General features: G+C 41.5%; 1 protein-coding gene across 1 annotated transcript in view; it reads left to right on the forward strand.

The window, feature by feature from the left end:
* The window catches only part of LOC133447625 (heterogeneous nuclear ribonucleoprotein L-like), a 29,993-nt gene extending 21,924 nt beyond the window's left edge, over window positions 1-8,069 (forward strand). Inside the window, exons 8-13 of the mRNA XM_061726351.1 lie at window positions 261-382; window positions 1,704-1,902; window positions 1,981-2,038; window positions 2,133-2,231; window positions 3,455-3,567; window positions 6,128-8,069. Coding sequence (XP_061582335.1) covers window positions 261-382; window positions 1,704-1,902; window positions 1,981-2,038; window positions 2,133-2,231; window positions 3,455-3,510 — 534 coding nt within the window. The 3' untranslated portion in view covers window positions 3,511-3,567; window positions 6,128-8,069. The remainder of the gene's footprint in view (window positions 1-260; window positions 383-1,703; window positions 1,903-1,980; window positions 2,039-2,132; window positions 2,232-3,454; window positions 3,568-6,127) is intronic.
* Window positions 8,070-23,765: the final 15,696 nt, after the last annotated feature.

A 23,765-nucleotide genomic window follows, 5' to 3' on the forward strand; every position in this document is an offset into this window, starting at 1 on the left:
TGGACCAATCCGTTTCATTCGGACCGAATGGGCGGGGCTTAGAGGTGCCTCTTTCAAATCTTGCTAGCTGATCAGGGATCAGGGATAATACCTTTAAAGTTCAGATCAGAGTCAATAATAACGCCAAGATTTTTTACCTGGTCCTTTGGCTTCAGAGATAAGGGGTTTAGGGTTGAGAGGAAGTGGGGCGGAAATAATTTGAGAGATATATCATCACCATCCTCCAAAACTATAAAGCCTTTTTTAAATGGCCCCCACAGGTGAAGTTCATGAAGAGCGTTCCTGGCACGGCGCTGGTGGAGATGGGGGACGAGTACGCCGTGGACCGAGCCGTCACTCACCTGAACAGCATCAAGGTTTTCAGCAAGAAGCTCAACGTCTGGTGAGTCTGGTGGGGGTCGGGGAGAGGTCTGGGCTCAGGTCTGGTGAGTCTGGTGGGGGTCGGGGATCGGGGAGAGGTCTGGGGTCAGGTCTGGTGAGTCTGGTGGGGGTCGGGGAGAGGTCTGGGGTCAGGTCTGGTGAGTCTGGTGGGGATCGGGGGTCGGGGAGAGGTCTGGGGTCAGACAGCTGCACCGGAGAAAAGGAACTCGTTTCCTAAACATGCTTGTCCATGACGGGTAAAGCTCCCACGTCCTTTTAGAACTCCTATTCTCCAAGTTTGGAGAGGTCAAATTTGGATCTTTTCTGTTCTTTTACCTGCTTTGTTCTGATTTCTATCTGCTTCACACAACATGTTTACATTTTCAAATTCTTGAAAACATTTTCCTTATACAGTAATCCCTGGTTTTTCACGGGGGTTACGTTCCAAAAAGAACCCGTGATAGCTGAAATCCGCGAAGTAGTAACCTTTATTTTGTTTACAATTATTATACAAGGCTTCAAATTGTGGAGATCAGCCCCGCCCCACCGCAACCCGAGTGATTGGATTTGAACGGGAGAAAATGAAAAATACAATAAGAACAGTAGGAAAAAATATTAGTTTTTTTTAACAATCAAATCAGTTAACAAATGAAAATAGCCTTAATATCTTACCAAGGCGAGTCCGTTTCGTTCAGCACTCCGACAAGCTTTCTCTTCAAATGCATTATCGACGTGCTCCTGTGAAAAGCAACGTCGGCTTTGCAAACCTTGCAAGTCATCGTTTTATTCGCCGTATCGAGGTTAAAATGCTCCCAAACTTTTGAAGTTTTATTAGCTGCAGCTGCTGAGACGCTATCATGCCTGACGACTCTCGACAGAGATTGTATTGAAGTGAGACGCCTCACTCCGTTGGAAAAACACGTCTGGCGACAATTGTCAACAATGGAATTCATTGTCAACAATTGTGATTATTGATTTTTGTCGGCGAATCGTTGCAGCTCTGTTCATAATATGTACCTTGAACGGCTCCTCTGACATTCCTTCAGTGCCTGACGTCCCTGACGTGTCCCTGACGTGTCCCTGACGTGTCCCTGACGTGTCACTGACGTGTCCCTGACGTGTCCCTGACGTGTCACTGACGTGTCACTGACGTGTCCCTGACGTGTCACTGACGTGTCCCTGACGTGTCCCTGACGTGTCCCTGACGTGTCCCTGACGTGTCACTGACGTGTCCCTGACGTGTCCCTGACGTGTCCCTGACGTGTCCCTGACGTGTCACTGACGTGTCACTGACGTGTCCCTGACGTGTCCCTGACGTGTCCCTGACGTGTCCCCCCCCCCAGCGTGTCCAAGCAGCAGGCGGTGATCCCCAGCCAGGTGTTTGAGCTGGCCGACGGCGGCAGCAGCTACCAGGACTTCAGCCTGACCAGAAACAACCGCTTCAGCAGCGCTCACAGCAGCAGGAACATCATCCAGCCCCCCGCCGCCGTGCTGCACTTCTACAACGCCCCCCCCACCCTCAGCCAGCACCAGCTGCTCAAGGTGAGTTACACTCCCCTGTGAGCAAACTTGAACCTGCTCAGATCCAGCCTCACCCCCCTCTCTCTCTCTCATCCACAGCTCTGCTCCGAACACAACGTTCCTGCTTTCACCAAGTTCAAGGTCTTCGATGCTAAACGTAAGTGTGAATGCTGAAAGCTCTCCCAACAAGGACACGTCCCTCTCCTGCTGCTTCACCTCCGTTCCCTGTTTCCCCCCGTTTCCTCCTGCAGCCAGCTCCAAGACTCTGTCCGGCCTGCTAGAGTTTGACAATAAGACTGAAGCTGTGGAGGCGTTGACCGTCCTCAACCACCACCAGATCAGAATACCCAGTAAGTGACCGGGACACTGATGCATGAAGCTTCACAGGACCATTTAGCATGCATAGATGCTGTCTGGAGTATTAAAGATCAGATATACAGTCATCCCTGCTTTTTCACGGGGGTTATGTTCCAAAAAGAACCCGTGATAAGTGAAATCCGCGAAGTAGCAACCTTTATTTTTTTTTACAATTATTATACAAGGCTTCAAGTTGCAGAGATCAGCCCCACCGCGACCCGATTAATTGGATTTGAACGGGAGAAAATGAAAAATGATTATGAAAAAAAATACAATAACAGTAGGACAAATAGTGACTGGTGTGTATTTCCCTGCTCTTCTGACTGAGCTGCATCCAGACTCGCTCTGTAGCGTCTTCACTGCAAAAACTCCAAATCTTACCAGGAATATTTCTCTTATTTCTAGTTAAAATGTCTCATTTTTAGTCAAAAAATCTCATTACACTTAAAACAAGAGTTATTATCAGAAAAATAACTTGTTATTTGACAATTTTCACCTGTTTCAAGTAAATTTTCACTTGAAATAAGTAGAAAAATCTGCCAGTGGAACAAGATTTATCTTCTCATTACAAGCAAAAAAATGTTTTTCCACTGGCAGATTTTTCTACTTATTTTAAGAGAAAATCTACTTGAAACAGGTGAAAATTGTAGTTTTTTCCAGTGATGAGTCTTGTTTTAAATGTAATAAGATTTTTTTGACTAAAAATGAGACATTTTAACTAGAAATAAGACAAATATTCTTGTTAAGATTTTGAGTTTTTGCAGTGTTTTTCTCCTAAAGCCGTGGTGCAGGTGTGTTTTTTCCAGAGAAGAACATAGTTATGGGTCGTTGTTGTTGCTCTTTTTTCTCCTGGGCAAAAAGATTCTTCTAAACCGACATGAAACCATGGATTATATCTGAGACTGTAATGACTGATTCATCAATTCATGATTCAAGGTTCTTCAGCTGCTGCTGAAGCTCATTGGCCGTTCTCAGCTTGTTGCTAAGCAACCAACGTTATTGACACAGGAAGTGAAGAAGCGGGGAGACTGTTTAGCCAATCAGAATGCAGAACACGATGCACAATGTAAATCCGTGAAGCAGCGAGACGTGAAAGGAGAACCGCGTTGTAGCCAGGGATTACTGTACTGTGTTTCTTGTTCCTAAAACTGATTCAGAAGTGCATTGTCTCAAAGTCATGTGAATAAAAGAGGGTTATTATTTCTCCGACCTGCAGGCAGTTCCAACCCCTTCACCCTCAAACTCTGCTTCTCCACCTCCTCCCATCTGTGACGGAGAGAGGAGCAGCTGCCACGGACACGGCGCTCCCGGGACACGGCAGAGAGCAAGGTGGTTCATTTCACAGAGACGGGCGGAAGATCGGAGTTGTTCCTGTAATGTGTTTGAGTAGATTACATTTGCATGTTTACAATATGCAGAAGTGAAGCAACTAAATGACATGGCAGTAAACCTAACGGAGGATGACGGAAGGGTTTTTAGGCAGATCTTTCTTTTAGCTTTCATTCTATAACACAATGTATGCTCGGTTAGAATAGTTTAAGATTCTTTCCCAGAAGACGCTCCCGGGGGACTCATGAGTCATTCATATCATTTATCAGGAAGACAAAGACCATTTTATCCCCCTTTCCTCTAAAAAAAAAATAAAAAATCATTCATGTCACTGTTTATAATCAAAAGCAAATCTAAGCAATTTAACATGGAAACATAAAACCCAACCCGCTAACAAGGAGGAAGAGTATTAGGACCAGGCAGGAGAAAAATAAAAAATAATATTTTAGAGGAGGAAGATTTTTTTTTCATTATGCACTTCGAGAAAAAAGTCGAAATGTCGAGAAAACAGTTGAAATGTCGAGATTAATGTTGAAGTAAAATTTCAAGGAAAACGTAGAAAAAATTCAAAATTTCGTGAATAAAGTTGAAATGTTGAGAAAAAAAAATGTTGTACACTGCAAAAACTCAAAATCTTAACAAGAATATTTGTCTTATTTCTAGTTAAAATGTCTCATTTTTAGTCAAAAAATCTCATTACACTTAAAAAAAGACTCATCACTGGAAAAATAACTTGTTATTTGACAATTTTCACCTGTTTCAAGTAAATTTTCACTTGAAATAAGTAGAAAAATCTGCCAGTGGGACAAGATGTATCTTCTTATTACAAGCAAAACAATATTGTTCCACTGGCAGATTTTTCTACTTATTTCAAGTGAAAATCTACTTGAAACAGGTGATCATTGTTGTTTTTTCGAGTGATGAGTCTTGTTTTAAGTGTAATGAGATTTTTTTTTAACTAAAAATGAGACATTTTAACTAGAAATAAGACAAATATTCCTGTTAAGATGTTGAGTTTTTGCAGTGTATTTCAACATTAATCTCGACATTTCGACTTTTTTCTCGAAGTGCACAATAAAAAAAAATCTTCCCCTCTCAAATATTTTTTCTCCTGTCTGGCCCTGATACTCTTCCATAAACCAGCCCCACTGGGACAGACGAGCCTGTTCCAGCTCCAGCGTACCTGAGTTGGCAGCACTGTCCACCAGAAGGAGATGCAATGTAATTTTGCTTTATGAAATCTCAATCAATGAGGCGTTACACAACGCCAAGGAGGAAATACATCAGCAAACGTCTGTGAGAAATAGTTGCTTAGGTTTGCAAAGTTGCCTCGAAAACGTAAACCCAAAACCTCACAAGTCATATCATGATGTCAAACCGAGGACACGACGGCTAAAATCACGTCTAAAAGGATCAAAACGGATGTTTTAAAAAGGCATACATATATCTAGAAAAATCTGCTTGACAGCATCCTTCCAACGGCAAACAGAACATTAATGTATAACTTCACGGTGGTTCTGTTTAATACTTAAACCCCAAATAAAGCTGATTGAATTGCTTGTTTGCCAACTCTGCTCAAAGATTACGACCCTTTAGGAAAAGACAGATTATCTCTGTGGAGAAACACTTCCGCTGAGTCACTGAAAAATGACTGAGTCAGGTTTTCTTTGAGATATTGCAGAGTATTCCTTTAAAAGTGAAGCCCTCTATCCTGCTGAAACTCATGTTACAGCCCAAATTATTAGGTTAAAAGGTTTTCCATTCCATAAAAAAGACTGATATCCCTGACCCAGTGAGTGCAACGTGACGTCCTTCAACTTAAACATTTTAAAAAGGGGATTTCTTAAACATTAATATTAAAACAAGAAAAAAAAAAAAAAAAAAAAACAGGTCGTCCCTCTAATAACACTACATGTTATCCCCATTTTATAGGAAAATGTGATTAAATGTGAAACTTTTGGTTAGTTTATCTTTGTTTAAATGAGGATAATTTAGCCTGGAGATGTTGTTTCATCCGTTCTTTAGGTCGTGCAGTTGTCCTTCCCTTTATCGTCTCTACTCTAACTCAACTGAGACGGAGAACTGTCAGCGTTTTCTTCCTCACTGTCTCAGACTGATAGAAGATTTCTGAAATTGTTGTATTATGCTGTATTTTATCTGTGGCCTCACATTAAATCTCCCCAACTTTGTCGCTTTCTTCCAGATTTACAGTTTTATTAAAAACCGATATCAATATTTTAACTTAAAGCCTAATTTGTCACAGTCAGGCAATATTTAGATGATAAAGTATTAGTGGTTGTAAAAATAGAAACAATATCTCAAAACTCAGGGAGGAACGACTCAAATCACAAAAATCAGGCGGGAGGAAAGAATCCTAAAATATACACATTTCTATATTCAATAGTTTAATCTCATTTCTTTTCTTCGGTGTAGTTTTGTTTTGAACCATTATCACATTATCTGTGTATTTAGGTATTTTCAGATGACTTGGGAAGGGAAACAGCATCGTTCAGGTCGATCTAAGACTCGGTTGTTAATTAAATGTATGTTTTCTTTGCAGTTGCACTTTGGAACTAAAATGAGTCCAAACTGGTTCAAGACAACAAAAGAAAATTAAAATAATTGTTGCTCTCCTCATCATCAAAGCACAATTGTTGGTGATCCGCTAGAGAATAACGTCACATCATTTTGGGGTTAAGTCTTTTTTTTTTATATATTCTTTGTGATTGTATTTAATTGTGACTTTTTTGAGTAACTAAGCTTTTTTGTCATGTGCTCATTTTTGCTTTTCCCGTGGTTGTATAAATCAAACTGGTGAGACTGTGCAGTTATATTGCAATAATAGTAAGTTAATTTGTGTTAATGCTGTTAGCACCATGACTGACGACGCATGAACAGTAATATCTCTTATTTAGTTTTGACAAACGCTGCCATCATCCACCTCCGAGGATTGATTCAACCTGCTCTCAAACATCTGCTTATTTTCAAAGATTGCACTAGCTATTTCTCAAATGTTTTGACTATTTAAAATGGAACATGTTAACATTAATTTACAAATTGAATTTAAAAGAAATATTTCTTTATGTTACTGTGAACTAGAAACTTTGTGTATCTCTAAAAAAGAAAAACGTGTGATTGTTGTGCCGGTGTGATTCACAAGACACCCCAGTGCTGCTGTGAGGGATGTTAGTCGGTGACGAGTGATGTAAAACTCTAAATAATAATAGGTGATCTGGTCCTCACCTGGTCCAAATATATAAATATATATATGTCAATAGGCAAACTGAAATAACATGACACATTACACAATGCAATTTTTCTCAAGAGATTTTAAGCCAATGAGTTGTCAGCACAATGCCAAGGAAATAAAGACTTCAGCTAAGATCTCAGGCCACGTTTCCACATAGCCGGGTATTTACAAAAACGGATATTTCCCCCTCTACGTTTTGAAAAATCCCATCATTTCCAGGAACCTGCATAAATAGCTGTTAAGGTGCTATGAGCAGCCAAACCTGCAGGGGGCAGTGTAACGAGAAGATAAAGTCATGCTAGCCAATCAGAATCCTGGAAAAAAACATCAACAAATGACACGAGTAACTTCCAGTTACTTCCAAGATGAACGAGAGTCTTTCGTTTGGAGTGACAGAGAAGTGGAGTTACTTTTAAGTGTGACTTTAGAATATAAAACAGGTAAAATACAAGAAAATATTGACGGTGGCCAAACTAATTGTAACCACAGGTGTCACTCATGACGCTGGTGACGTTTCTGTCTCATAATGTGACGTTCTGAAGCCTAAATCTCCGTTTCCCTCCGTTTACAAGCAAACATGAAGACGGAGGTTTTAAAAATCTCCACTTTGGCCGGAGTTTTCAGAAATGATTGTTTTTGGAGACTTTGAGCTTTGTTTTCGTGTAAACGAAACGCATTAAAACGCCACCGTTTTTGTTACGTGTAAACGGGGAAATTTGCATTTGAAAAACAGAAATCCCAAAACCAGGTCAGGACCTGGAATCCTGCGTCTATTATCATTACACTCGCTCATCTTATTCAAATAGACCATGAACTATTTATGAAATCATGGAGAACATCATTGCTTCAGGTTCCTGCTGCTGAACGTGGCACAAGCTACTGATCTGATTCACATACTGCATTTTTAAATAGAATAACTATTATATATGTTCTCTTCAACTACTTACCCAACTTTAAGACCTGGTAGGGGCCAGATGGTTTATTATTATATCTTATAAAGTCTTGACATTGAAAGAGAGTGTACTTCTAGTTCACATGACTGTAAATACAGTATGGTGTCAGATCTCAGCGTACTGTGAGCCAGTGTGAGGTGGAGACATGACAGTACATGGAGGAACCGCTGATTCCCTCAGAAACAGCACTGGGGTGAGAGCGGAGGAACAAACTCAGGGAGGGCAGTCAGCTGCCCGACCTTGGGAGGAGTGGGGACGAGAAAACTAGCAATAGAAAAACAATAAACTTCTAGTTGGAATCTCTGCATCTCAGTCTGTTCATTGACTATTTTTTTTGTCTGCATATATATTAATGGTTAATACCATGTTGGTTAAAACCTAAGGTATATATATATATATTATACATATATATATGTATATATATATATATATATATTGTATTTGTTTAAATGTGAAGGGGAGGGGGGGTGACATCCGCTGCTACCGTATTTTCCGCACTATAAGGCGCACCTAAAAGCCTTTCATTTTCTCAAAAACCGGCAGTGCGCCTTATATATGATCATTACGGTAATTTCTGTTACTGTAGTCAGGGGGGTTGTGGGTAATGTAGTCAGGGGGATTGTGGGTAATGTAGTTGGTGTCGCCGAAGTAATGGCGCTAAAAACGTCAGGAATCGTTACAGACGTTCAAGACAACAGCAGCGACGCTGACTCGCATAATGGAGACTTTGAGGAGACGGAGCAAAGCTGGTTTTTATTTTGTTAATAAAGTTTGACATACGGTACTTTTCTTCTTGTTTCCTGTAGGATTTTGTAGCATTTCCTGTAGCAGCTCCATCAGGTAGATACGTAACTCAACCCCAGCCACTATAGTACGGTATTTTATCATATATTTAGTGCGCCTTATAGTGCGGAAAATACGCTAGTCTAAAACGTGGAAAACCCAGGGAAACCCACAACGAGCACACAAGCCTTGGAGATCTGTGAGAGAAAAACAAGCAGAGACACAAACAGCAACCGTTCCAGGTCCCTGAGACTGAACCAAAGCTAAGCTACTGCCATTATCTGTCCCCTATGTGTGTAGGTGAGTGAGCAGGTGTGTATGTCTGTGTGTGTAGAGACCAAACGATGCTCTACCTGAACTGTAACTACAGTGGAGGAGGGAGGGAACAACCCCACTACCTGAGAGACCAGAAGCCGACAAGGAAGAACCTGAACCCGGGTCACCAGCCGCCCACGGAGGACCAGAGGAGGACGGGAGGAAACCCCCCACCAGCAAGACCCGCCCCCCAAGTTCTTTGACTTTAATGTCCACCGTGCACTTGAAACTTGCAGGGTGCATGTTTGGGACTTAGTGGGTTGAATTGTTTGGATTACAAGTCGTCATATTTAGGGGCCCTAAATTAGGGCCCAAGCACTGACAGTGCGAAGGCCATATTGCGAGGGCCTTTTTGCCCCCCTAAACGTGCCCCAAAAGTCACCAAATTTTGCACGCAAACCAGGCCTGGCGAAAAATTTGATATTTAATGATTTGCATTAATGGGCGTGGCCTAATGGCTCAACAGCGCCCCCTAGAAAACGTTGTGCCTCAAGCCCCACAATACGGTTTGATATATATGCACGAAAATCCCTACACACCTGTATCATGTCACAACTTAAAGAAAAGTCTCTTGGCGCAATGGCCGAAACTGAACAGGAAGTCGGACATTTTTGAATTAATCGTGTAATTTTGGCGCAATTTATGCCATTTCTTCATACCGTAACGTGCACCCAGGTGTGTTATACATCAAAATGTGCGTCTCCATCCTGCGACGATGGGTATTACTTTTCGTATTACTTTTCTCAGTCAAAAGCGTTACCGCGGCGACGATAGATGCCAAAAAGCGCGCCCCCCCTTCATCTGATTGGTCCATATCTGATAGTTCCTATTTTCTACCATAACTTTTGAATGGTGTGATAGAGAGTCCTGGGTGGTTTCATCCACTAAATGTCCAGGCCTGAATACATGTACATGCAAGTCATACAAGCTTCCACTGCAGCCTGAACGTGCACAAGGGTGGAGGGCCCGTTCATCGCTGCTTGCAGCTTTAATTTTGTGATTATTTCTTTTCTTATATGATCTTATCTTAGACCTAGCTGGATTCCCACATGGTTTTCCAGATCTCAGTTGCATGAGGATGCTTGACAACTATTGGGTCAGGCTCCAAACTATCAGGCCAAAACATGAAAGTTTGAATCATTAAGTAATCTATTGGCAGCCATGGGTGGACGTTAGACACGCACCAAAGGCCTATTTCTCTTCTTCTGGCTCAACGTGGAGGGTTTTCTTCATCTGACAGGTTTGTCATCTATGATGGTGATAATATACTTCAACTTCACGCGCTGCTCTTTTTCCAAATCCTTTTTAAGGGCTTTCCAGCTTGGTATGTGTACTAAACTGAGGTGTCAAGTAACAAAGTACAAATACTTTGTTACCTTACTTAGACATTTTGGTTATCTATACTTCACTGGAGTAATTATTTTTCAGACGACTTTTTACTTTTACTCCTTACATTTTAAAAAACAGCCTCGTTACTATTTCATTTCGGCCTTTAAATAAAAACTATCCAGTTAAATTGCTCCATCCGGATAGAGTGAATCTGGTTGTGGTTGTTTCAGATGTTCTTGTCCAGTTTTGTTCTTACATCCGTTCCCTCAGATTCCTGCAACTAAACTTGGATGTACATTCCAATAAAGGTTAGGATAAATGATAACATGAACATGAAGTTTGACTTTTTGCACCATTACAATACTTATAGGCAGGGTGTGATTTGCCGGTGGGGATGATGGGGATTTCCCCCCTCTGGTTACACGTCCTACCCTCTGCTGAATTATTTTTATCCTCGGTGGGGACAAAATTTATCCCCCCCACCCAAAATATTTTCACCATTACATCGTAATTATTAACAATAACCAAAATACACAGAGCAGGGCTCTCAAGTTTTATGAAAAGTTTGGAGTGAGATTACATCTATCAGGGCTGGTGCGACTTGAAATTCTGTGCGTTTTGGACGCAGCGGCCCCTTGGCCCAATCCAGACTCCCAATTATTTTTGCTACTTAAAAACCAGTTCAAGTTTACATACTGTTTATAATTGACCAGCATAAATAAAACGAAAAGAATGGGTTAATCCAATAAGACAAATCCAGCTAAATGAAATAAATTGTTTTATTTATACATTTAAGAAAAAACCCAACAACAAATGGATAACAAGTAAGACATTTTTCACAACAGCAGTGCTCAACATTTGTGTATGTGTGTGTGTGTTAGGCTCGAGGGAAGGAGGGCGGACCCAAATGCAGGACAACACGAGCAAGGTTCAGGTGTAATAAAGTTTATTTAACAAACGGCGCTCCAGAGGAGGGAAGGAATGCAAACACAAAATCACAGACCGAAAAAACGCGGCTGGAAAGTCCAACTAAAAGCGCAGACCGGAGGGAAGCTCACGGCTCGAAGATCCAAACAAACGGCGCAGACCAGAGGGAAACTCACGGCTGGAGGATCCAAACAAAGGGCGCAGACCGGAGGAAACTCACGGCTGGAAAATCCAAACAAAAGGCGCAGACCGGAGGGAAACTCATGGCTGGAAAAAGTAATCCCAAGGACCCAGGAAGGGAAGGCCCACGAACAGGAGACCATGGAAGACCAGGAAAACAGGCAGCATACAGGGCTCTGAGCTGGAGAGAATAATCCGACACCACAGCTTGTGGGAGGCAAGCTTAAGAGCAGACTGGGTGACGAGGCTGAGGGGTGTCAGGTGTGGGGACGAAGATAGGGATCAGCTGTGGTGCTCTGGCCAAGCCTGACCAGATTTTGGCGCCATCTGGTGGAGGAAGGGTATGCCAAACCCTAACAGTGTGTGTGTGTGTGTGTGTGTGTGTGTGTGTGTGTGTGTGTGTGTGTGTGTGTGTGTGTGTGTGTGTGTGTGTGTGTGTGTGTGTGTGCAGATTTCAGTTTATGAATGGTGTTTTGTGTTGTAAGTGTTTGCAGCAGATTTTGATGCCTTGATGACAGAGCTAGGGGGCTCCCATTTAAAGCACTGTGGCTCAAGGCCAGCCATTTTCACAGTCATGATGGATGAGAGCGTTCCATCCAGGGCCAAACTGTTCCTTGTTTTGGTTTTGTTCAGTCCCACCATGGAGAACACTCTCTCCGCATCTGCATTGGAGTGTGGAAGCACTAACACCAGTTTGGCAATCTCAGCAAATCTGCTCAAACCAGTCACCTTTGAAAAAATGTACCAAGGAGGCCTTATTACACTCATATTTGCATTTATAAAGTTGATAAAGTAAATGTGTGTGTCAGATGGTGCAGAATATTTCTTACCCTGTTCTTCAGTGATGACATATTCCCCCAGAAAGCCTCAGTGTCAAACGTGGCTGGGTCTTGGGGTATAGGGATGTCCATCAGTTGATAGTCAAGGAACTCCTACTGAGCTGATCATGCTCTTGGGGTCTGTGTAATGGAAGCAGTTCAGGAGACCTAAAGAACACAATGTGTACTGAATTGATAAAGCTACAGTAGGAGAAACAACAAGGTTTGTTTTTCAGATGTGATCATCAAACTTCACAATCTATTCAAAATGTGAAACCCTTACCTTTGGACAAAGTACAGAGCATCTTCCACTCCACACTCTGTCCTCTGCTGGACATCAACAGAGTTAGCATGTTTGAGCAGGGTCTCTCTCAGGGGTAGCTTATTCATGGCATACTCCACAGCCCTTAACAGAAATGCCAGTGCAGCCTGCTGGAACCTCTCCACTTGCTGTGGGGTAATGTCTCCCATCAAGGAGCCTGTTGAGCGTAGCTCGAGTTATGAAGCCAATGTTCAGCTTTTCTCCTACCAGAGAGATAAAGTAAATAAGAGACTTTACCCTTAGGAACAGGTAAGTTCACAATAATAGTTGTTTTCTATGTGTTTCCTTAACAGAGTTCATTAGCAACCAAGAACAACCACAACTGCTAATTTGCATAACCCTCGTACATTTATATCCCATGACATCAGGGACATCAGTCTCATATAACTGAATGAGCAGTACTCTCACAAACAGTCTATTTGTGGTCAGTGGGTGGACATTGTATGTGTATCTGCCTATGAGAAACTTGGGAATATTACCTGGCAGTTGGTTTGATGGGTCCTTGTATTGGATTTCATGAACTTCTTGGTTCTGCAGAGCTGCAAGCTTCAGAAACTTTGCACACAACTTGCAGATGAACTTTGTCATCTACAAAGTTGTAATTCAGAAAAGATTTTCAAATGTCATTTGAACAATATGTATGAGCAAATGAAAAAATTACCAAGTACAGCACATTATTTGCAGAAGCATAGCTCAACCCTTCCATTTTACCTCTTCATGTAGAAGGAAGATTGAGGACTTCTCTCTCTGGAGTAGGACACAGTGCACCCAGGTGTGTTATACATCAAAATGTGCGTCTCCATCCTGCGACGATGTGCATTATTTTTTTTTTTTGCGACGCTAGATGCCAAAAAGCGCCCCCCCCTCTTCATCTGATGGGTCCATATTTGATAGTTCCTACTTTCTGCCATAACTTTTGAATGGTTTGACATAAAGACTCGTGGGTAGTGTCATCGGACTCGGTTTTGAGTCCTTGACCATAATTGGTGCAAATTAGCCCCGCCCATTCATCTGATTGGTCGATATCTGATAGTTCCTACTTTCTGCCATAACTTTTGAATGGTTTGATTTAGAGAGTCGTGGCTGGTTTCATCCACTAAATGTCCAGATCTGAAGAATCTACATGAAGTCATACAAGCTTCCACTGCAGCCTGAATGTGCACAAGGGTGGAGGACTGTTCATCGCTGCTTGCAGCTTTAATTTGAAATTACTTTCTGTTGAATGACTGAAGATTCTCATTTTTCTGTTGAGGAAGATAGCGTTCTCCTCAGGAATGTAAACTCCCAAGTTGAAAATGTAAATGAGGAGCTACACTTTTTCAGTCTAACTGAACATAAACTATTTAGTTATGAGAACAATATTGACCCTGAGGAAAATCTATACGATGAATATCATTTAAAGCGGCACTTTTCCACCTTAATCTAATATTTCATCATCATCATCATTGTGATGGTACATCAACTTCCAACAGGTTTAATGACACCTCTGTCATGGTCTGAGGGATCTGTATCGCCTTCACTGGCACTATGTAACTTTGAGGAGCATGGTAGGAACCCTGCCACACTAAAAAACTACAAATAGTTACGACTTTGACTGCTTTACGGCATACGTCACTTCCCCCTCCTTCCCGATTCGCAGTCGAGGCGAAAATGGGCGGGGCTTGGAGCTCAGAGCTCAGGAGGAGCTGGTAACCCGTTGCTGCGTTGTGGCTGCAGCAGCTCCACACAACAGACGTGGGGAAAAGATCGCTAATGGTTTAACTTTTCACCGCTTTCCTGCTCGGAGGCAGAACCACGGAGACCAAGTATCTGAGATAAAAGAGTAAAAGAGTAAAAGAGTCGTCAGCTCGGTTGGATCGCGGCTGTAACGACCAAACACCTTCCACACAGTAAACCACAAACACAGACACAGACCGGGTCGGATCAAAACACGGGTTTTATTCCCCACTTCTCCAGCTAAACGCAGTTGCTGGCCAGCTCTCTGCGGTGCAATTAACCCCAATCTTCAGATAAAACTAGTTTGTTGAGGAAAAAATATTAACTCTTATTTGTAGCTGCAGAGGAAAAAAATAATTTCACGAGTAAAACAAAAATATTGCTCACGCCTCGGAGCCTCTTCAGCATAATATAGCAGTCAAAAAAAAAGAAAAGAGAAGTAAGAGGGATACAAAACATGTACTGTATGTTGTACTATTATACAAATTTATTGAAACACATGGTGAGTCAAACATTTACCAAAGCAGCTGCCAAACACTCCTAAACAAGGTAGTAAGACGTGGGTTGTGCAGAACTGCGGCAGTAAATCCTTTCTAAAGAGTGGAGCTCCGACGAGGAGCTCCATTCTTTAGTAGGGATTTCATATGGATCCAAACGGTTAATAATCATTATTTTCTACATATACCGCCCCCTGGCTTCCTTGTTTAAGGTATCCCGGTAAATTCCAGTTCCTTTCCAGCAGTTTAACATCTTTTTTTTGCGTTCCGTCTGTTCACTTGGTGAAACAGAAAAGCGTTCCGTCTTCTCTCATCAAAACAAATGCACACGACGGGACAGGATCTTTCCGGCAGTACGCGCTGGTGCTCATGGGAAACGTAGTGTTCTTTCTGGTAAAGCACTACCGCTTTTGTCCAAAAGATGCCGCCAAACTCAACAAAAGCTGAAAGTTCCGTTGTGCTGCTTTAAGTTCTGAATATTACTCAGAGAATCTGTTTGAAAATGTTAATTTGGAGGGTTTCTCAGCAATACATTTTAACAGCACTACTTGGCATGCCCATATAGATTTTGGCAGGTCAGCCTTGGACATGGTAATTCAACAGAACTCTTCTCCATCATGAGCAACATTTAAGGAGACATGGGAGGTAGATCTGCTCCATACTGTCCAGGTAATAATCTTACTTGGGGGGTCCTCGGGGCTGCGGGCAGGGCTTGGGAGGAGGGTGTGTTGTGAAGTCCAAAGACGGCTCAACAGTAGCCAGCTTAAAGAGTTGTCTGTTGGGCCGCAATTTCCCGGGAGAAGGGTCGGCAGGATTCTGTGGACTTTCTGTGGCTTTAGTTGACATTGCTGGGCATTCATGTAGAGTTTCATGTTCACGTTCGGGCTTGGTGTTAATAGGTGGAAGTATGGCAAACCTTGATCCCTTTAGTTCCAACGTATGTGTCTGTGGACCTAACGTTGTCACCTCTCCGGGAGAAGGCTCTGCAGGATCACCATCCCTTTTTGTGGCATTAGTTGACATGCACTTAGAAATACATGTACGTGGAAATGGGATAAATTTTGTCACCTTCTCTTCTGGATTAGTTTTGTCATCCTTCCCGTTTGTAGTGGGTTGGGTCTTTAGAAGTGAATTCTGTTTCTGTAGTGCCTTATTTGCATTTTCAAGCCGCTTCACTTTAAACTTAAACTCGTCCAATTGTGTCGACAGATAATCTGACATCGCTTTTAGTTTCAAGTCTTTTTTTTCAATCTCAGTATTTTGAAATAGAATACATCCGTTTAGTGCCTTATTTTCATCCTTACGCCGCATTAAAGCAGATTTATACCCGCTCAATTTTTTCAACTCTCTTGACATCGCGTCTCCTTTTTCAATCTCTTTTTCTAACTTTTTCACCAGCTCGTTTTCCCTTTCGTTTAAAAAATCTTCCTTGGGCTTTAAAATGTTCTCCCTGGCCTTTGAACGGGTCTCACCCGCCCACTCCGTCATCCTGGCTCTTCTATTGGTTGAGCGCTTCCTAGACTCAACACAACCCTGATAGACAAGGCTGTGTCACCAACAGAGTTGTGTAAACCTTGATGACATGTTGATGATGACCAGTGATTAGAATCAGGTGTGTTGAAGACAGGGAAACATCTAAAACATGCAGTAGACTAGCCCTGGAGTCCCGGTTTGTGTGCACCCCTGTGTATAATCCAGGTGTATAATCCAGGTGCCATACAGTAAAATTCCAGTCCAGCAGTTGTTCCAACCGGTCACTAAACCAGCTCCTCTGCAGGTAAATAGTCAGTACTGGAGTTGAGGGGAGATGAGGGGGGATGGCATCCCCCCCTAAAATAAAAACAGTCCAAATCATCCCCCCTGAAATAAAAACGGTCCAAATCATCCCCCCTGTAAAACTGTCATCCCTCCTTTCCATCCCTTATGTCATTTCATCAATGAATGTGGTTTTACTGCTATTTCAATATCTAGAGTCATCACCAGAAAAATAACTTATTTGACAATTTTCACCTGTTTCAAGTAGATTTTCACTTGAAATAAGTAGAAAAATCTGCCAGTGGGACAAGATTTATCTTCTTATTACAAGCAAAAAAAATCTTGTCCCACTAGCAGATTTTTCTACTTATTTCAATTGAAAATCTACTTGAAACAGGTGAAAATTGTCAAATAAGTTATTTTTCAGGTGAAAATTGTTGTTTTTTCCAGTGATGAGTCTTGTTTTACGTGTAATGAGATTTTTTTTACTAAAATGAGACATTTTAACTAGAAATAAGACAAATATTCTTGTTAAGATTGTGAGTTTTTGCAGTGATCCATTTTATTTATCCTGTGAAGGACAGAGTCATATTGATAAATTCAGAAAAAGTGTTTTTTATTGTTGTGTTTTGATGTATTTGATGTAAGCCCAGTGGATATTTAAAGCTTACAGAAGGCTGCATTTAACTGCTGCTATGTCATTCCTGCAGTATTTCTGCAGGTGTTTTGGTCACTGCTATTATTTGTAATATATTATATTATTTGTAATCAGCACAAATTATCTGTCCCCATATGATCAAATCCACCATCCCCCTGATTTTTTTTTACAACTGGAGTACTGGGTATACTGATGATAAATCAAGATCTCCGCTGCTGGGCAGAACTCCAGAAAAGCTTCTAATCTTGCATGACATCACTGATGTCCACAGTCCTCTCAGAGGTCATGGTGCTGTCTCGATGTTCCAGTTGTTTTCTCTCATGGTTTTGTTTCGTAACAGTGTCTACAGTGGCGTATCAGCAGATCAAAAACATACCACACGCCAACAGAAACATGCAAGCAGAAAGGAAGCTGTGGGAGAGAGACTCAGTCCAGTTCATGAAAAATATGCAGAAAGACTGAAAAAGAAAGAGTGGAGGTGCAGGGAGGGAGGTGGAGTCTGGGCCTTCAGCATGGCAGCATAGAACAATGATGCATAGGTGTCAAGTAACGAAGTACAAATACTTCGTTACCTTACTTAAGTAGAAATCTTTGTTATCTATACTTCACTGGAGTAATTCTTTTTCAGACGACTTTTTACTTTTACTCCTTACATTTTCACGCAATTATCTGAACTTTTTACTCCTTACATTTTAAAAACAGCCTTGTTACTCTATTTCATTTCAGCCTTTAAAACAAAACTATCCAGTTAAATTGCTCCATCCGGATAGAGTGAATTTGGTTGTGGTTGTTTCAGATGTTCTTGTCCAGTTTTGTTCTTACATTCTGCAACTAAACTTGGATGTACATTCCAATAAAGGTTAGGATAAATGATAACATGCCTCTGAAGTTTGACTTTTTGCACCATTACAATACTTATAGGCAACTAGTCATCATATCTGCTGCTCTCTGAAACACATGTTAATGCTCAATAGTACACATATATGCTTCTTTAATATATTTGCATTATACTAAGATGCATTCATTTTCAATGGCTTTTTCCCCCTTACATTACTTTTACTTTTATACTTTAAGTAGTTTTGAAACCAGTACTTTTATACTTTTACTTGAGTAAAAAACTTGATTTGATACTTCAACTTCTACAGGAGTATTTTTAAACTCTAGTATCTATACTTCTACCTGAGTAATGAATGTGAATACTGAAGACTCCTCTGTGCGGGGGCAGTTCAACCAGCGAGATGGTTTATAGGAGACATCTTTTATTGGCTTAAAGTAAAAAGCCTGATTGATGAGGTGTCTGGCTCCAACTGTCCTTCAAACAAAGGCCTCTCTTGGGAACATTGGCTACTCTGACGTCGTAACAGCCGTCACGCCGTGGTGAGGTTGTCTTGTCTTGGGTTTGCTTTGTCCTGTCTTTTCCTGTTTTATTTTGGTAAGTAATTGTCCTCGTGTTTCCACCTGTCCTCTATTTCCCCCCATGTGTTTTAATAGTCTGTTCCCCTTGTCTTGTGCCAGAGTGTCTTCGTCTTGTCCTGCACCAGAGCCTTGGTCCACGTCCACAGCCTAGCAATCGCCATAGTAACCGTTTGTTCCTCGTGACAAATGATTTTTTTTTTTTTTTTTTGTAATTTTTTCCTTATCTGAATTTCATAGCCCTTTGTTTCCTCGTTCAAGAGTGATTTTTTTTTTGTTTTGGTTTATATCCTAGCTTAGATTCGTAGTTCTTGGTTTTTTCCTCTTTAACACCTTGTCCTAACTGCATGGGACGCGAGCGAGCGTCAAAAACAGTTCCATTGCTTTATTTTTTATTGCAGTGTCTACACTGGTTGCGAGCGAAGCGGTGCGATGCGGCGCGATGCGGCGCGGCGTGGCGCGCCGTTTTGAGCTGGACTTTTGTCGCACGCCCTGCTTCTATTTTCTTCCTGTCGCTCGCGTTGAAAGCCAGTTGAAAGTTGAATAAAAAAGTTGAAAGCGCTGTAGGAAACAGTCATTTCAATACAAGAACCTCAATAAAGTGGCAGCTGCTGGAGGGAGAACGCCAGGGAGCTGGAAGGTTCTGATAAGATAATAAGATATAATAAGAATCTTATCTTAATCTTATTAGGGCTTAATTTGTGCCGGATCCTGCCGGATTCCTCTGCTTTTTCCCCACATCCCAGTAATGATCTGACATGCTGACATGTTTGCTGCGTTAACACCACACACCGCTCACTCACCCTGTTCGCTGTTTGATTGCGTCACTGTTCGGTTTTTTCCCCACTTATTCCACCGAACAATAAGCTTGTTTTCTTTCTTTCATAGTTCTTTTTATTGATTTTTACTTGCACATAAACAAAACACTAAACATTCCCTCCCCACAACGAACTTCCCTTACCCCTACTGTCACTCAATGATTTTAGGCTTATTTTACTTAGTGAGATTTTACAACATATGTTCTTATAACAAAGACTTCTCAAGACTGAGTAACCCATTAATACAAGGCGCTTAGTGAAACACAGTATAATTAAAGACTAAAACATATTGCAGAAGCAGCATGACAAGACCTGAGACGCCAGCAACCCCATACGGGTATCTGACTAAGATTAATTACTGCACTTGTGTGGAGGGTTTATCAAAAAAGGTCTCCATACTCTAAAAAACTTCTTTTCAGAGCCCCGTAGTGTATACCTGATTTTCTCCAGTTTCAAATTTGACAGCACATCCCTTATCCAGTGGGAAACTGAGGGTGGGACAGCCTCCTTCCACCTCAAAAGTATCAGGCGGCGTGCCAGAAGGGTGGTAAAAGCGATCACTTTGTGTCCCCCTACAGGTAGCTTCATTCCATCAGGAATAATCCCAAATAAAGACATCAGAGGGTTTGGGTCGATCTTAACCGCTAACACCGTGGAGAGAGCTTCAAAAATAGCCTTCCAATACCCCTGTAACCTCGGACAGAGCCAGAACATGTGAATTAATGTTGCGTCGTCCAATTTACATCTGTCACATATGGGATTAATTTGTGGATATATTGTAGCCAGTTTTGCTTTTGAGAGGTGCACCCTGTGTATCACCTTAAATTGAACTAGTGAGTGTCGTGCACACATCGAAGAAGAGTGAACTCTTTTCACAATTTTTGACCAGGTTCCGTCATCTATTGCTGTTTGGAGGTCTTCTTCCCATGCAGTCCTAATTCTAGCCAAGGAGGGGGAGTCTAATTCTGAGAATAACCCGAGAATCTGTGAGATTGCTCCCTTCTTCGTTGGGTTAAATGATATGATGTCATCTGTGATTGATTTAGAGGGTTTATTTGGGAACTGTGGAAGAACACTCTTAACATAATCCCTTATCTGGAAGTATCTAAATAGATGGGAGCTGGGTATATTAAACTTCTTGGACAGATCCGAAAAAGAGGCGAATATATTGTCGATAAAGAGATCATTAAAGCATTTCAGACCCTTTCGATGCCACAAATTAAAAGCTGTGTCAAGCTTTGAGGGTGGGAAGCAGTGATTCGAGGCCACTGGGCTGGAAAGGCTCATATCCTGCAGATTAAAACGTTTTCTAAATTGAGAGTAGATTTTGAGCGAGTGGCTGACTACAGGGTTAGTATTGGTTATGTTTATTGATAAAGGCTGTGCTGCACCCATTAGGGCTGGTAAGGAAACAGAGCCACAAGAATGTGTCTCCAATTTCACCCAGGTAGGACTTTCCTGATCTAGATGGTAATATGTCCAGTGTGACATGCAATACAAATTGGCAGCCCAGTAGTAAAACCGTAAATTTGGAAGGGCCATGCCTCCATCATGTCTTGCTCTTTGCAAAAACTCCTTGCGCAAGCGCGGCTGTTTGCCATTCCAAATGTATGATGACACCATTGAGTCAATTTTTTTGAAAAAAGTGCCAGGAATAAATACAGGCAGGCATTGAAACAAGTACAAATATTTTGGGAGCACAGTCATCTTAATTGCATTGACTCTGCCTATAAGTGAGGTGTACATGGGGGTCCAGTTAGCCAGATCCTGCTTGGTTTGTGTGAACAGTTTTCCATAATTTTGCCTAAAAAGGTCTTTAAAATGTTTTGTTACTGTAACTCCTAAATAACTGAAACTGTCCGTTGTGACTTTAAAGGGTAACCTAATTTTCTCTAGTGATGAGACGTCCACATTTAGAGGCAGCAGCTCACTTTTATTCAAATTTAGTTTATAACCCGAGATCTCACCAAACTGTTGTAACAAATTAAGTATGAATGGAATTACAGTCTCTGCATTAGACACATAAAGGAGAAGGTCGTCAGCATAAAGGGACAGTTTATGTTCTATATTCCCTCTATTTATTCCCATCATAGAGGGGTTAGATCTAATGGCTACAGCCAGGGGCTCGATAGCCAAGACAAAAAGAAGAGGACTGAGGGGGCATCCCTGGCGAGTTCCACGGTGTAGATCAAATGGCCTTGAGTATAAATTATTGGTCAGAATCATAGCCGAGGGTTTGGAGTATAGCAGTTTGATCCAAGCGATGAACGTGGCACTGAATCCAAATTTCTTCAGCGTTTCAAAGAGGTAGTCCCATTGTACTCTATCAAATGCCTTCTCAGCATCCATGGAAAGAAGGCATTCTGAGGCAGCTTGGCAAGGAGTGTACATAATGTTAAACAGGCGTCGAATATTAAAAAAGGAGCGTCTATGCTTGACAAAACCTGTCTGGTCTGGAGATATCACACTGGGTAAAGGGTTCTCCAACCGACGAGCCAGTGCTTTGGCTAATATTTTGTAATCTGTGTTTAACAATGAAACGGGTCTATAGGATCCGCAGTCCAAGGGATCTTTATTTTTCTTTGCCAGTAATGTTATACATGCCTGGTTCAGGGTGGGTGGGAGGGATCCTGATTCCAATGATTCCAAATACATGGCCGTCAAAATGGGAGCTAACTGTGTGGAGAATTTCACATAAAATTCACACGGCAGGCCATCCGGACCTGGTGATTTTTTGGTTTGTAGGGACTTAATGGCGTCCACTATTTCTTGTTGTGTTAACGGTTTATCTAAATCTGAGACCTGATCTTGAGACAATGATGGGGTGTTTAGATCCTTAAAAAAGTTCTGCATGGCGTTGGGATCTGAGGGGCTGCTGGAGGTGTACAGCTTACTGTAATAGTTTTTAAAAATGTTGTTTATATCCTGTTGGTCTACCGTGACCACCCCGTCCTGAGAAAGCACCCCATTGATAGTTTGTTTAGCTCTTGCCCCCTTCAATTGTCTGGCTAAAATTTCCCCTGCCTTCTCACCATGCTCATATGTAGCACTTCTGCTCCTGAGCAGTAGATTTTCTATAATGGATGACGAAACAAGGTCATATTCTGCCTTAAGTTTCAGGCGCTCTTTATATAGGTCAGGAGTTGGGAGATGTGCATATCTCCTATCAATTTCAGCTATTTGTTCGTCAAGTTTTAATAGTTTTGCTCCTGAGTTCTTTCTCTTATTGGCCATGAAAGATATTATTTGCCCTCTTAAATACGCCTTAAGGGCTTCCCAAACAGTGGAAACGGAAACATCTGAGGTCATGTTAATTTCTAAAAATAGAGAAATTTGTTCCGATAAAAAATTTACAAAATTCTCATCTGCTAATAGTAAAGAGTTGAACCTCCAGTTTCTTCTAGTTGTTCTGGATTCAGGCAAGTTCAGTTTCAACAAAAGGGGAGCATGGTCAGATATTATTATAGTTTGATATTCACAAGAACGTATGTATGGGGTTAGTTTATTGTCAGTGAAAAAATAATCAATTCTACTATAAGTGTGGTGTACATGGGAGAAAAAGGAGTACTCCCTGCTTTTAGGATGCAGAAAACGCCATATATCAGACATACCAAATTCTGAGAGAAAAGATTGCATCCGGGAAACTGATTTGAATGCTGGATAACCACGTCTAGTTGATGATCTATCCATCCCAGGATCTAAACAAAAATTAAAGTCCCCTCCCATAATGAGCAGGTGAGAATTTAGATCCGGGAGTGATTTGATGAGACGCTCGAAAAACTGAGCGTCGTCAAAATTCGGAGCATATATATTAGCCAGTATGACCTTGGTGTTATAGAGTTTGCCTGTAACTATAATGTAACGACCGTTTGAATCTACAATGGTATCAGAGGGGGTAAAAGATATGTCCTTATTCACCAATATGGCAACGCCTCTCGCCTTAGCCTGAAAAGTGGAGTGGAAGAGCTGCCCCACCCACCCACATTTTAAACGGGAGTGGTCCGACCATCGAAGGTGAGTCTCCTGCAGAAAAGCAATTCCCGTCCTCATATGCTTAAGATGTACTAGTGCTTTTTTCCTCTTTACCGGATGATTCAGGCCCTTGACATTCCAGCTGACAAAGTTAATGTCTCCGGTCATGCTGCTTCTGCGTGAAATATATTATGAATAGGCATTTATACATCAGGCAAGTGATACAGCGCCGATAAAGTTTAAACCAGATACTTAAGTGGTAAGAATGAACAACCATTATACCCTGAGTGACAGTAAAATAAAAACAACCTCCCCCCAACCCTAAGGTGACTTCAGCTGTTAGAACAAACAACACACCTTCCCTAACTAACTTCCAGACTTCCAGATTACCTATCTTGTCTAATGAAAAATAAAAAAATAAAATACAATAAAAAAAGCTCTCTATTCCGCCTTTTGATTAATACGTTAAGTTCCCCACCTGATACAGAGGGG

Source organism: Cololabis saira, chromosome 1 (assembly GCF_033807715.1).
Source record: "Cololabis saira isolate AMF1-May2022 chromosome 1, fColSai1.1, whole genome shotgun sequence".
In the NCBI taxonomy this organism is placed as follows: Eukaryota; Metazoa; Chordata; class Actinopteri; order Beloniformes; family Belonidae; genus Cololabis; species Cololabis saira.